This window comes from Leptosomus discolor, chromosome 1 (assembly GCF_034619465.1).
Source record: "Leptosomus discolor isolate bLepDis1 chromosome 1, bLepDis1.hap2, whole genome shotgun sequence".
In the NCBI taxonomy this organism is placed as follows: Eukaryota; Metazoa; Chordata; class Aves; order Leptosomiformes; family Leptosomidae; genus Leptosomus; species Leptosomus discolor.
This window is the reverse complement of record NC_141391.1, coordinates 132,246,018-132,260,199: the sequence shown is the minus strand read 5'-3', so window position 1 is coordinate 132,260,199 and position 14,182 is coordinate 132,246,018. Positions and strand designations below refer to the sequence as shown.

The 14,182-nt window shown below is 56.1% G+C and overlaps 2 protein-coding genes across 2 annotated transcripts; both read right to left on the bottom strand.

Annotated features, from left to right (window-relative positions):
• Nucleotides 1–2,387: 2,387 nt before the first annotated feature.
• On the bottom strand, nt 2,388–6,402 carry GAPDH (glyceraldehyde-3-phosphate dehydrogenase). The gene is made up of 12 exons (XM_086478497.1): nt 6,384–6,402; nt 5,858–5,902; nt 5,136–5,235; nt 4,776–4,882; nt 4,597–4,687; nt 4,304–4,419; nt 4,108–4,189; nt 3,791–3,942; nt 3,580–3,658; nt 3,265–3,348; nt 3,028–3,125; nt 2,388–2,689 (listed from the first exon to the last, which is right to left on the bottom strand). The coding sequence occupies exons 2-12, from the start codon at nt 5,878–5,880 to the stop codon at nt 2,620–2,622; spliced, it is 1,002 nt and encodes a 333-aa protein (XP_086334623.1). The 5' UTR covers nt 5,881–5,902; nt 6,384–6,402; the 3' UTR covers nt 2,388–2,619.
• Nucleotides 6,403–8,766: 2,364 nt separating this feature from the next.
• Nucleotides 8,767–10,633, bottom strand: LOC104349298 (C-type natriuretic peptide-like). The gene is made up of 2 exons (XM_009954808.1): nt 10,535–10,633; nt 8,767–9,039 (listed from the first exon to the last, which is right to left on the bottom strand). Exons 1-2 carry the CDS (start codon nt 10,631–10,633, stop codon nt 8,767–8,769), a joined length of 372 nt encoding a protein of 123 aa, XP_009953110.1.
• Between the last annotated feature and the right edge of the window lie 3,549 nt (nt 10,634–14,182).

Below are 14,182 nucleotides of genomic sequence, written 5' to 3'. Positions count from 1 at the left end.
TCATTATGTCTGTCTGAGCGCCTGCCTCCCCTGACCAGGCATTTCTATCAGTTTTCCTTAGAAATGATTTAAGAGCAAACCTAGAGCTCCCCTACTTAGGGGAAAACTCTTCTCCAGAGAGGGAATCAGCTGCCACAGCAGATCTCCCAATGCCATCTGCAGTCATATGTGTCAATTTTTTGAATTGACCAAAAAAAAAAAAAATTTAAAAAAATTTAAAAAATTATTTTTTTTTAGGACAGCGGTGCTGTTTTTGGACAGGCTAACCGCTGAACTAGCTTTTCCATCTGTCCGGAAGGGCCTTGCTGTGGTGCCATCTGCAGGCACACCGGTTGGATGCAAAATGAGAATTTGGGAGAAGAGCTGTGCTTTTTTTGGGAGCTTGTGTGAGAGGAAACCAAGCCCTCCAGGCAGTCCTAGGGCTGTACGACTTATTTGCCACACTTGCTCTCCCTGTTTCCATGCAAGAGCAACTGTGCTTTGAAATCTGATTCCTGGTTTGCCTCACCTAGCTACCACATTTTCTCAAGAATTTCAAGCAAGATTGTAAATTGGTTGAAATAATCATAATTTTAAAACACAGTGAACCTTTATCTGAGACATTCCCAGCAACTGTTGGTCTGAAAGCACATACCGCTTCCTCCACCCCACCCCTCCTAGGTTGTATGAATTTACTCATTTGCACAGCAATTTGATCTTAGGTTGGATAGGGCTTGTTCTTGTCAAATAACAAGAGCTCTCTGCTTTAGGTGAATTTTCAGGCAGCCTTATCTTGCTCAGGAAATATAAGGGTTTTCTTGAAATGTTGCTGCTTTAAACTCTGTAAAGCAAAGATATTTTGAACCTGGGAAAACAGGCATGCTCCCCAACAAGATGTTTCGGTGGCCTCTCTGCACTTCCAGATTATCAAGCTCACTGGCACGCACACAAGTATGCAGGCGGCAGTGCACAGGGCAGCCCTTCAAAGCACCCAAGCACAGCAACCGAGGATAGGATGGGACCAACCCAAGACTCATTTGTAAGCCTGACAGGCCTGCAGGCCACACTTCTACCCAGCAGAAACCCAAGGGCTGCCTCCAGTTAGCCCCAGCATCAGGCAGCTCCCGTTTAACCCCAGAGTTACCTAAAGCTCCTATGGGGCCATTTGTGGGGTAAGCCAGGTGTTGCTGCTTGTCCCAATAAGCTGCTCAGAGTCCCAGCTCCTGTCCAGAGGCAGGTTATTTAAACTTTTACTCTTTGCAAAGCAATTTTGAGTCATTGCCCTCTAGTCCAGTAAACATTTAATTTTTACGCAGCCCAACTGCCGGAGATAAGCAGCTCCAGGAAACTATGTCCAGCATACCTTGATCCCAGGAGCTTAAGCCCTCCAGCTTACATCCTTGCTGCAGATCAGGGTCTGAAGCAGTTGTGGCCCAGACAACAGCTCCAGCCCTGCCTGCCAGGGAGAGAATGACACATCACCCTGAGAAAGTAAATTGAGTCACTAAAAATGGAGAGGCCACACAATTTTGTGCAGCGCATCGTTTATCTACACTAGTGCTCATAGGTCACAGGAGGCTCAGCCCCTGCCTGGCAGCATTTGTGCTTCTAGGAGGTAACGCAGTCCCTGTCAGAGGACTGACACTCACCTTGCAGAGATTTGCTGCTCAGGAGCTTAACTGCAGCTGCCCCTCCTTCTGCATAGAATTAAGCCAGAATTAAGACTAGCTACCACCATGGTAACACTGGCCTCTGACACGTCCCTAGGCAGCCATTTCCTCTAGGGCAAGCTGATTCGTTTTAAAAGGTAAAAGCAAACGAAGAAATCCTCCTTCTAACATTTCTACTAAGGCAGGGTGAAGGAAAAGAAATAATTCCTGTTTCTTGTGCCCCTTTGCCAAGCCAAACGCAAAAAAAGGCATCTGCTCAACACTTTATTCTGCATACACCCATCAGACATGCAAATCTAGAGAGCTGGGAGATGGATGGAACAGCAGAGCTGCCTTCCACTCTACCACACAGCAGTCCTGCAAGCAAAGCCCTGCGCCACACCTTATTTTGGCTCACAGGCAGTAGTCTTGCCTCCTGCACCTGGCAGAGGTAGCTCACCAGTCTGCATACCAGAGCTCTGCTCACTGCAGCCAGCACTCAGCAGATGGGCTCTTGCTGCTCTCTACAAGTCAGCTATTACAGCAGAGCACCCTTCCAAGATGTCCAAACAGCTCTTCTGGCATTTCCCATGTGCCTGCCACCTGGGTTCACAGCCTCACCACGGTGTCTGCATAGCACTTCGAAGCACTGGCCCCAGCAGTCGCAGCCAGGCTGGCAGGGCCCATCTTAAAGCACCAACATTTGCTCATTACACGCCCCCCCCCACTTTCTCCCATTTCCCACTGACAGACAAGGCATTTCAGATGGTGATCACTTTTATTGATGTAAGGTGGTACACAAACAGATCAGTTTCTATCAGCCTCTCCACCTCCCCCAGGCTCGGGGAGAAGTTGGAGGAGTGGGGGAGACAAGGGAACAGAACTGGCCTCTCACTGCAGGATGCAGAGCTAAGCGGTGGTGAACAAGGGCAGGGGCTCCAATGAAGGAGAGTCCTGCTTCCCTAGGCAGCAGGGGGGCTGCGTGCTCGGCTTACTCCTTGGATGCCATGTGGACCATCAAGTCAACAACACGGTTGCTGTATCCATACTCGTTATCATACCTGGGGACAGAAACAGAAGTGCGCTATCAGTACTGACCCATTTCTTGCATCCCTTCCTCCACTGTTCCTGCTCCCCTGCCCCACACGACACAACTGAACCAGGTAGCTTCTCATCCACTTCCAGTAAAGAAAGCAGGAAACATTCCAGCCACCCTCCAACAACGGAAGAAGCAGGCTAATTTTCGCTAAGAAGCAATCTTGCTCCGAAGACCATTACAAGTTGGAGCCACCGTACTCAGCAGGGCTCGATATATCACCCTGCATCGCCAGCCAGAACCAACTAACTTGTCTGAGCCAGCCCAAGTGTCCCCCAGCACCTCCCCCCAGGCTGTGCCTACCAGGAAACCAGCTTGACAAAATGGTCATTCAGTGCAATGCCAGCACCCGCATCAAAGGTGGAGGAATGGCTGTCACCATTGAAGTCACAGGAGACAACCTGGAACAGAGAGGAAATAACACATGGTCACCCACCAGCCAGAAGTGACCAAACCAGGATCCCAGCAAGGCTGCTACCATCAGAAAAATCAGGGAAGGGCAAATAACCACAAGCCAAGAGACTAGGAGGAGTTACTTACCTGGTCCTCTGTGTATGCCAGGATGCCCTTCAGTGGCCCATCAGCAGCAGCCTTCACTACCCTCTTAATGTCATCATACTTGGCCTGAGAGGAGAAGAATTTAAGATCGTCAGATCCCAACTCACACAAAATGTCCGCTGGGGGGAGGGGAAGGGAGGAGAGACACATGGGAGCACCACAGCAAGTACTATTTTCACAAATACCAAATCTTAGTGAAGAGACAAGTGCAGAGAGGGTAATTCCAGGTGCAAGATGGAGTTTAGAGGAAGCAGGGGCAGGTCTGGAAGTTCTTAGGGCCTTGTCAACAACACTTACTGGTTTCTCCAGACGGCAGGTCAGGTCCACAACAGAGACATTGGGGGTTGGCACACGGAAAGCCATTCCGGTAAGTTTCCTGTGAGCAACGTGAGTCAGCAGAGAACAGCACCCAGAACCCCTCTGCCAGCCCTCCATTCCACTAGGAATGGGTCAGAGCTGGCCAGGCACCAGCTACCTCTTCTTGACACCCAAGAAGGACAACACTCACCCATTAAGCTCAGGGATGACTTTTCCCACAGCCTTAGCAGCCCCAGTAGATGCTGGGATAATGTTCTGGGCAGCACCTCTGCCATCCCTCCACAGCTTCCCAGAGGGCCCATCCACTGTCTTCTGTGTGGCTGTGATGGCATGGACAGTGGTCTAGCGAAAGAGGGCACAGGATAAGAACGCATCCAATCCTCTCCAGAAAAAGCATCCCAGGCACCTCCTCCCCATCCCAAAGGACACAGGGAATACAGATGCTTTTCCTCTCACGTAAGGACCTGGGGATGGGGCATCCGCCTGACCTGCAAGCTCCAGACTTACCATAAGACCCTCCACAATGCCAAAGTTGTCATGGATGACCTTGGCCAAGGGCGCCAGGCAGTTAGTAGTGCAAGAGGCATTGCTGGGAAAGAGAGGAAGGCTCATCAGCTAGAGGCAACATATCTGTAAAGGTGAGATGAGATCCCACACAGCTGGGGAGAGCTCCACGCCAGAGAACATCTTCCTCTCTCCTTACCTGACAATTTTCAGAGACTTGTCATACTTGTCATGGTTGACACCCATCACAAACATGGGAGCATCAGCTGAGGGAGCAGAGATGACAACACGCTTAGCGCCACCCTTCAGATGAGCCTGAAAAAAAGAGAAGATTAGATAAACCAGAATCCTCCCAACAGCTCATTTCAGACAATCTCTTCTCCCTCCCAGCCCCACGTCTATCCCGTCTTGAGCAACTCTGTACATGGTGATGTACCCCACAAGCAGGAGCAGCAGTATGTCTTCTCCCGTGTGCCACTGTGGCATACTCACCCCAGCCTTTTCCATGGTGGTGAAGACACCAGTGGACTCCACAACATATTCAGCACCAGCATCTGCCCACTTGATGTTGCTGGGGTCACGCCTGAGGAGGGACAAAAAAAATGTAAGAGCTGCTCTGTGAGACACCCGCTTTCATCCTCCAGAGGGGCAAGAGGGAGAGAGATACGTACTCCTGGAAGATGGTGATAGCATTCCCGTTAATCACGAGTTTCCCATTCTCAGCCTTGACAGTGCCACGGAAGTGACCATGAGTAGAGTCATATTTGAACATGTAAACCTAGCAAGGAAAGAAACGGGAAAGTCAAGCACCCCAGTCTGCCATCTTCCCAACCCTCGCTCTGCCTATAACACAGTCTCAGCTCCTCACCTCCCTCAGTGACCTTGTCCAACCACAGTGCTGTACTTGGCTCTGCCAAACCTCCCAGCCCTGTGCCTCTACCCCACACACGGTTTTCCTGGGAAGCTACTAGAACAGAGCCAGAGAAGCCCTACTCAGAAAAGCCCGGAGGGGGCACTACAAGGCAACTCACCATGTAATTCAGATCAATGAAGGGATCGTTGATGGCCACCACTTGGACTTTGCCAGAGAGGACAGCAGCCCGGGTGACCAGGCGGCCGATGCGGCCAAATCTGGGGAGAGACAGACATGGATGAGGAGGAGCAAAAGGGAACCTGCTGGGCTGGGCACAGCCGGCTGCCTTCCCTCGGGATCATCTGCCGCTCCCCACCCGGCGGGGTGGGAGGGAGCCCAGCAGCCCTGTCCAAAGGCCGAGGCGCCTCGGTTAAATATTAAGGACCCCCACACCGGAAAGGTCAAGCGCTAAATTTACTGAGGGCCCCGGGGATCCGGTTACTCCTCGGCCCAGCCGGAGAAGGTCACTTCCCCCGCGCCGCCACCGACACACGATCCACCGGGCGACCTTTCGTTGGGGGCCGCAACCTGCCGGCGGGGTGCAGAGACCGAGTGGTGAGGGGGGCCGGGGCAGGCGGGCAGTAGCGGCGCTTCCGGGGTGACTCACCCCGAATCTGCAGGGGGAAGTGACTCAGCAGCTCGCCCTACCCCAGCCCCTCAGCCCGGCATTAGGGGCGACAGTAGAGAGGGATCGGCGGGGTGCACAGCTCCCACTCCCCATCACCCCCGCGCCCTTGAGGCGACCTTGTGTCCGTCCGTCGTCCCCCCCCCCCCCGCTTCCCTCACACCCACACCCCGCCCCGCAGCCGCTCGGTGCCACAACCCGGCCCCGGCACTCACCCGTTGACTCCGACTTTCACCATCTTCCGTCTCTTAGGGATGTTCCTGCGGGCAGAAACCGCCGATGAGGCGACGGGAGCGGGGACGGGGGAGGAAGCTGGGAACCGGCCACCGCCCCCAGCAGCCGCGCTTCGCCTGCCGGTCTGCCTCGGGCACCGTTCACATCTCGCCCACCGCCGGCGGCGGGGGGCTGGGGGGAAGGAGGAGAACCCGCCCCCTCCGGCGATCTCCCCCTCCCCGCCCCGCGACGCTTACCCGCCCACTCTACACTCTGCATCACCCCCCCGTCCATCGCCTCACCGCTCCCCCCCCCCCCCCTCCGCCCCCGCCGCCTCCATCTTGAAGCGCACCGCTGCGCATCGTCTTTGTGCCCGCGGGCCCCGCCATGTGGCCCCGCTCCGCCCGCCCGGGGGTTGCTGCCCGGCCCTCCCCCAGGTGCGGGGGTCCATCCGTCCCCCCCCCCCTTCTCCTCCGCATAGCCTTCCCCCCCCCCCCCCCGCGCGCGCCGCCGCCCCCCGCCCGTTACCTGCTGCCTCTAACCCCCTCCGCCGCGCAGTGAGAAGGTGGCGCAGTGGCGCTCCGCCGCCCTTTATAGCCGCGGAGGGGAAGGGCTGGGGCCCGCCCCGCCGGACCGGCACCGAATGGGAGCGCGGGGGCCGGGCCGGGCTACGTGCGCCCGCGGTGCGGGTGCGGCTGCCTCGATTGCCCCCCCCAGCCCCCCCCCCCCCCCCAACAAAGGCCTCGTGTCGTGAGTGGAGGGTCAGCAACGGGGCTGGGGGTGCGCTCTGCATCTTCCCTCTGAGCCACCCCTGGGCGGCGGCGGTGGTGGTGGTGATGAGAGATGCCCCGCTCCTGGAGGAAGCCGGTCCTCGCCCTGCGGTGGTGGTGGTGGGATCCCCAGGGTGGGGAAGGGCGGCGGAGCCCCTGCTTGGGGAGGCGGGAAGGGCCCCCCCGGTGATGGCCGATGAGGGGCTGCCTCTTCGGGGCTCGCTGCCACCAGCGCTCCGGGGAACAGCGTGCACTGCTTTCACTTGGTGACAAAGGAGAGTCCCCACCAGCCCGGCTGCAGCCTGGGCCTCTCTCCCAGCCCCCCTGCTCCCCCAGCATGGCGGCGAGGGTAAAGGGTCTGCAGGGATGCTGGGGACACTCCGAGGGAACAGTGGGTCCCCAGGCGAGGCAGCGGGCGCTGGCTGGGAGCTGTCCCGCCCCCAGGCTGGGGACACCCCCTCCCGCCTGTCTTTGGCTCCCCTGGGTGGGTTTAGCCAGCCGTGCTTTGGATGGGGCCGCCGGCCCGGCCGCTTCCCCGGCACGCCATGCGCCGCAGCGTGAGCACCATCTTAACGAGGCACTGCGGCACTGCCGCTACCCGCGGGACGTGACGGCGGAAATCCTGCCCGTCTGCCGGCCTGCCTCCGCCGCCTCGGCCCGCCTTCGCCGGCTCCCTGCATGGCTGCTGCTTCTGCCCAGCTCGCTGCCCCGTATGCTGGGCTCCATCACTGAGCTGCGCCGGGCTGCATCGCCCCCGGCTTGGCGCAGGGCTTGCGCAGCCCAGGTGCAGCGGGACGGACCCGCCTTAGGCACAAGGCCCAGAGCGTGACCTAAAGCCGCTGTCCCTTGGGGAGGGGGGTCCCCGGAGGAAGATGTGGGAACGGTGGGGATGCAGGCCCGTGCTGGCAGGAGGTGGTGGGAGCCGGCTGTTCAGCTGAGAGGGTTCCAGCAGGGCTTTGAGGATAAGGAGGGAGGAGCGGGCTGGGGGAGCCACGCAGGTACCGGGGCGGGGAGCAGAGGGGTCACGCAGCTCGAACGTAACCCAACTCTCCTTACACCGCTGCTATTCCCAGTGCCGCTGAAGGGCCGGCGGCTAAGTTTAGACCCTGCCGGGGTTACGACCTTTTCTTAAAGGCCAGGAGACGATGGCACTCGTGGTACAGCGGCAGGGGTGCGAGCCCATGCCGGGGTTCACGGTGCCCCAGCCCGCCAAGAGGCGGGCGGCGGGCGCTCTCGGGGGCAGCTTCTGCACAAACGGGAGGCCCCTGTGTTTGCTCGGGAAACACCGCAGCGCCGGGCGCCCTGTGCCGGGGAGGCAGATGTACGGCCGGGATGAGCCAACGCGGCCCCTCTGCCCCCGCGCCCGCAGTCGATAACTCCCCCGCCCCCCCGCCCGCCGCCGTTGCCCCAGCAGCACGGCGCTGCAGCCGCGCGTGCCGCCCGGCCCACCCGGAATGGCGGCGCGCACCCAGCGTGGGGCCGGGGGCGGTGGGCTCTGCTGCCATCTCCCGGCCTGCCCACGCTACCAGCCTCTCGCATCCATACGCCCCCCCCCGGCCCCGGGGGCAGCCACGACCGCCTAGCGGAGACGCTGCCGCCGAGCGCGGATGCAGAAATTAATAATACAGCTCTGTTTAATTAGCAAGCGAGTCCTCAAGCATGGAGAGGCGGGAGGGGGGCTGTCGGCAGAGCAGGGGTCGTGCGGCCGACGGGGAGCCGCAGGGCCGAGCAGCTCTTCCTCGTAGCGCTTCTTCCCCACCGCTGCCGCTGTCCTTCGGGGCAGAAGCTTCATGGCTTCAGCCGCCGGCCGTGCCCTGCTGGTTCCCAAGCCGGCACTGCGGACGCCTGGGCCGCCTCCGGCTGTGGAGAAGCAGGGCTGGTGAGCCGCAGAGCGGCGTGCAGCCTGCCCGCTGCTCCTGTGCCCTGGCCGGGCCCCCAGCACGACCCCGGTGGCACCGGTGGTCCCGCGTCCTCGCCTTTGCCCTGGCTGCAGGCAGGTGGTGGCCCCATAGCCTGCCCCGCTGCCCTGTCCCCCCGCTCCTGGCCCTCCCCACCATCCGTCCTCTCGTCTCCCCTTACTTCTTCCCTGCCTGCTTGTTTGAGCCCTTGCTGCGTGCTCTCGCCTCGGAGCCCTTCCAAGGCTAACACCCCAAACCACTGAAGGTCCCAATCCGGTCCAGTTTCAGCCCAAAGCAGCCTCTGGGCACGGCCTTCCAGGCCCAATCTCCAGGCAGTGCCCACTTGCGACTGGCGAGGGTCTTTCGCCAGAGAGAGAGGCGGGCAGCTCTAGCCTCAGATGGGAGGAAGGGGAGTGTGGAGGAGAGCAACTGAGGGCCAAAGCCGGACCCCTCCTTTGTGTCTTCTTCAGTCAGCGTGGACTCAGACTCCAGGGGCAGCAGCTGGGAAAGGAGCATCTGGGATAAACAGAGAAGAGAGGGGGGTGAGAGTAGAGTTGCCTGTGCTCCTGGTGGTAAGCATTGTATCCCCTTGTACCCCACTGCCCACACCTTCCTTAGGGCTGGGGCAGGACATAAAGTGATGCCTACACACAGACACTGTGCCTGTGGCATTGCATCCACACACAGGGAAGGGCTAGACCAGCAGCTCTTGCAGTCTGAAATGATTTTCCTGTCCAAAAGGACAGGCAGGCAGCTGCTGTGAGCCTCTGCCTGCGTGCAGATTGCCCTGCTCCCATCAAATCACATCCGTGGCCCCCACTCCTCGGTACTCAGAAAGTAACAGGCTTTCAGTCCTTGCTCCTTTTGCCAATGCTGAGCACCTCAGTGTGCTCAGGCTGCTGTGTGGCATTTCTTTTCTTCCAGAGGGCTGGTGGGGAGGACAGACCTCCCCCAAATACCTGCTGCTAAAGCTGAGGGGGAGGCTTAAGCAGAGCAGGTGTGAGGAAGGGGGACTCCCCATCTGCTGGGAAATCTTTAGGTTATCTGCGCAGGCAGGCACATGCTGATTGTGCACCCCCAACGCTGCTGGCAGCCTCCGGCTGCAGGGAGACAGGGATTGGGAGGTGCACTGGGCGCAGTGGAAGCCTGGCGTGGCTGCCCAGGGAAGAAGTCTGCAGTAGCCATTCCACATCTGTCCCTCACGTGGGTGCTGAGCTAAGGCTGAAGATGCTTTCGTGCAGCTCTTTTCAGTAGCAAGTTAATTGAAGCGGACATGGCATCTTCAGCGAGGAGTGAAAGCGGTGAGTCATAGCACGATCAGTCTTGTGATTTTAGTTCACGTCCTAACTACTTCCCTGTAACTTTCCCAGGGTGATGTGAAGGCAAGGTGTTGGAGCTCAGGTTAGGGTTTGAGTAGAAGGGAGCTGGGTAGATTTGAAAGCCAAAAGTATTATTGCTGTAATCACTGAAGATAAAAAGATTTACCCAAGTGAAGAAACCCTTAGCTGGCATCCTGAGAGGGGTTTTTTGCCTTAAAGAGGGGCTACTGAGGGGTAGTACTGAGCTCTGGAGTGAAAATCACAGCCTAACAGGATGCACCTTCCCTCTGAAATGTCAGAACCAGGCGCTGAACATGGTGAGGGACATGACTGTAATTTCTGGTGGCTGCTGACGCAGGGCGGAGTTAGACAGGATCAGTCTCCTTACTGTTAAAAGCTGCTGCAGGCAACGTGTGGAGTTCCACAGCCAGCCTGCCCCCAGAGCAGAGAGCACTGAAAAGCTTTTGTCTGTCTGCTGTCTTGTAATGCCAGTGCTCCTTAGGAGCTGGCTTATAAAGATACAGTCACCCTAGAGCTGAGGCTGTTGAATTGAATGGGAGGGAGCAGTGAGAATAGACAGCAGCCTCCAGTAGCTGGAATTTGGGACCGCCACTCACTCCGGGTTCAAACACCTCCCCAAATTGCCCCTCCACTCCTGAAACCTCCCTCAGCTCTCTCCCAGCCTTGCCTACCTGTAGCCTCTGTCCTGGTAAGGACACAGTCTGAACGCTGGCAGAGAGCAGAAGTAAGAGGAGGAAAAGCGAGCAAGGCCACGACCGGAGCCCCAGCATCTTCTTCTTATCCCAGGGCTTGTGGGAGGTGAGGCAGGACCTGCAGCATCCGTGTCAGATGCAGTTCCTAGTCCCTCTTTGCCTTTATAGCTTTGGTTCTGGCAGGCGCCTGGCTCCCAGCTCTCTGCTGAACTACCCCCTGGAGCTCCTTAACCTTTCAGCCCTTTTGTCCACGGTGATATATTTCAGGGTGAGCTCAGCGAGACCCCTTCCTCTAAAGAAAAAGGACACAAAGGTGTTTACTGAGTGTCTGGGAAGACAAATGTGAGTTGAGCTGCTGCTGGCCAGGACCTGGAGGTATCTGTCAGGGTCAGGAACGGGGTGACACTTTGAAACACGTCCCAAAGGACGATATTGAAGGCTGCATTGTGTAGTGACATTGAACATACTCCTCGTAAGCAGAGCGCTGTTAATGCTATTTCTCATGCTCAGTGTGAGCATGAACTACAGCTCAGCTAGTGGTAGACACACTGCTGGCTGCATGGAGCCGATACAAATTCAGCTCTGTGACAATACAGGCTTTTGTTTTTAATATTTATATGTTGATGAGCCAGTTGGTCAGGGAACGAAGAGCTCTTGCTGCAGAAGGTGTGTGAATTCCAGCACTAACTCTATGGGATCTGTAGCAGTGATGGGAGCATGCGTCTAGTGCTAGTGGGCATGTAACTTGCAGGCTAGTTGTCCTGAGCCACCATCTGGAGGGCTGGGCTGAGTTTCCAGAGGAACCAGCACAGAAAAGAGCTTGTTGAGGCTCAGCTTGCACTTTCTCAAGCTCAGGCGCACAATGGAAGCAGGATAGTAAGGAGGAGATTCTACCTCCTAAATCTTCTGGCCATTAGCTCCCCCCTCTTTGTTTACCTCTCCCATTTTACTGTAGTTTCTCACCAGCTGAACAACGCAATGAGGTCACTGTTTGGAGATCAGGGTGCAGAAGTCAGCCTGGGTGTGAAGACAGAAACTCATCAGGAAGGTTTGTCAGGGGAAAGGAATGGGGGCACTGTACCCCAGTAGAGGATTAGTAGTGGGTGTGCTGGGTGAGTTTAGTAACATCTTAATCTTTCCTTTCTTCAATACTATTGCACAAAGCGATTGGGTCAAAACTTGACAGGCAGTGTTCTGCTGCCTGCTTTTGGGTTTTTTTTTGAGGAAAAAAGAAAATGAGAAAAAAAAATTATTTCGCAGAAGTAACAAAAGTCATGGTTCAGATATTTGCCCTGTCTTTACCTCCTTCTCTCCTTTCCTTTCCAGCATTTTGCACTTGCAGATTCAGATTTGTGGGTCCTTCTTCCCTGCCCGAGGAGCCAGAAAGTTTTATGAACCGTTTTGCATCCAGTCCACGAAAAGTGAGTGTGGGGCTTCAGTCTGGGGCACTGATGCTGAAAGCAGGAGAGACTTTGCACAGGTGGGAACATACAGGTGTGTTAGCTCCACCTGATACCTGTGACCTGTGTGCAGTGCTGGTTCCAGAGCAATGTTCTGGTGATCCTGCCTGGTAGGCCCTTGTCACCCCCTCGCCTGGGCCAGCTACCTGGAGCAAGCCAGCAAATGGAGGTGCTCTCTAACCTCCAGCAAATTTCCTTCAGGGAACAGGATTACTTTCATACCAGCCTTTTAAACTACAAAGCACAAGTGACTGCTGGAGAGTCATGGGACGTGCTGTTCACATGGGCATTCAGACAGGGTGCCTGCGCACAAACGGAGTGGGATGCGTGTGCGCAGCCAGCCTCTCCGTGTGCTGGATGCGGTAGGGTATGGAGCATTGCGGTGTGAAAGTTTTGGAGAGGTGGGAAAAAGAGGAAGGAGGATGGGAAGCGAGCACGTGTTCATCCCACATGCAAGATGTCTCAGGGGATGTTGTTCTGTACTTCCTAGTCACATTTGACCATCCAGAAGCAGCTGAGTCAGCCTGCTGGAGCATTCCTGCTCCTGCAGGGCGAGAGAGCCGCAGGCAGGTGCATCTCAGGTTGAATGCACTGGTTCCAGGAGTCAGCTCTTTCCTCAGCAAAAGGTAAAGGTAAAAGCAACAACACTTTGTTTTTTATGTGAAATGTAGCAGTGGTTTGATCTGGCATCCCTTGAATGTGCTGGCCCTCGTACTGCAAGAAGAATGCCAGAAATGTGTTTGCAACTGCTCCGAATTCCAGCCTACTTGCATGCAGACTGAGCCCTGCAGGGATCGACGGGGGTTCTGGCCTCTCAAGTGACGGGTCACCTCCTTGGGTTCAGCGAAAGCTGGGGCTAGAAAGAGGGAAGGAGTCATCACTGTCCCACAGCAAGCAAGAAACCGGAGACCGTAGAAAATTTGCAAAATTTCTTGCAAATTCTTGCAATTTGCAAATCCAGCAAAGCCCGGATAAATTGCAGGTGCTCAGTGACTCAGGTGCCACAAAGTTGCGGCTGCTCTGTGTCCCAGATCCTCACTGGGACTGTGGTAGAACTGAATAGTTGCTCTCACATGTCCTGGCAATGACTGTGAAGTGAAAAGGCTTTGGCAGACAACGAGTCCCCAGTTGCCCCAGTTTTCTCAGATTCAAATAGGTTATTGTCCTTCTTTCCTCTCTGGTGCTAACAAGTTTCCTCTATAAAAACACTTCCTCCTTTGATGCTGGGGCACCGAGTCTAGAGCTTGCAAGACCACCAGAAAAGTGGTCTCCTGCTGAATCACAATCAGTCTTTTACAAACAGTTGCTTGAAAAGGCAAGGAGCAGGGCAACTGAAGAGTGGGAGGACTAGGAACTGGGTGAAGTACCCTGGGGAAACACCCCTTGGCCCACAGTGATGGAAAGGGCTGATGGTTGCTGTGGGCTCTAGAAGGAGGGACAATATTCATATAATTCCACTGGTACCATGTGTAGGAGTTTGGAGCCCACCATGGTCCCTCAGAGAACGGAAACACCACTGATCTTGGCACTGAGTAATTCCACTGCCTGAGAAGTGAGGGAGCGGGATTACTCCTGCAGTAGCAATTCCTGGTCATTGTGGCAGCCACCAAAATAGCTGCCTGCGAGGAACTGAAGGGCAACAACTGGCTGCTTAAGGCTTTTCAAACTCTTCTTGGTTTTTGCTTCATCTTTCTGCAGGACTTCCTTTGTCCATGACACAGGATTGCTAATTCCTCCAGTGCCAGGAGAGGCCAGTGAGGAGAGTGGGATGCGCCACCTGAACAGCCTACAGAAAGGGACCAACGGGAGCTCCTGCTCACTGACCTCCCACTCTCACTTGATCAGGCAGTGCTGTGCCCAGAAAAGAGCAAAAGATGGACTGCACCGCAGTGAAGGAGCCACCGTGTCAGTCCGGTCACTGACTGCCAAATACTCCTTCTTCCATCTCAGAAAGGCAGCTGCGCAGCTCTCCTGAAAGGAAAAAGTTTAACAACTTGTAGCAGAAAAGCATGGCCTGAAGGTAAGCCAATGCTTAGATAGTTTTACGGCCGCCTGGCTTCCTCCATCCACCCATCCCCATCTCCTTCACTGCAGTATTACTATCATGTTATCTCATATATACGCAAGATTTACTGCACAGACTTGTAAAGCCTTGAGCCTGGGTAGA

Coding starts and splice junctions, on each gene's coding strand:
- GAPDH (XM_086478497.1), bottom strand. CDS start 5,880: ATGGTGAAAGTCGGAGTCAACGG. Junction 4,883..5,135: donor TCATTGATCTGAATTACATG/GTGAGTTGCCTT, acceptor TTTCCTTGCTAG/GTTTACATGTTCAAATATGA. Junction 3,349..3,579: donor CCTGCCGTCTGGAGAAACCA/GTAAGTGTTGTT, acceptor TTCTCCTCTCAG/GCCAAGTATGATGACATTAA.
- LOC104349298 (XM_009954808.1), bottom strand. CDS start 10,633: ATGCTGGGGCTCCGGTCGTGGCCTTGCTCGCTTTTCCTCCTCTTACTT. Junction 9,040..10,534: donor TACCAGGACAGAGGCTACAG/GTAGGCAAGGCT, acceptor TGTTTATCCCAG/ATGCTCCTTTCCCAGCTGCT.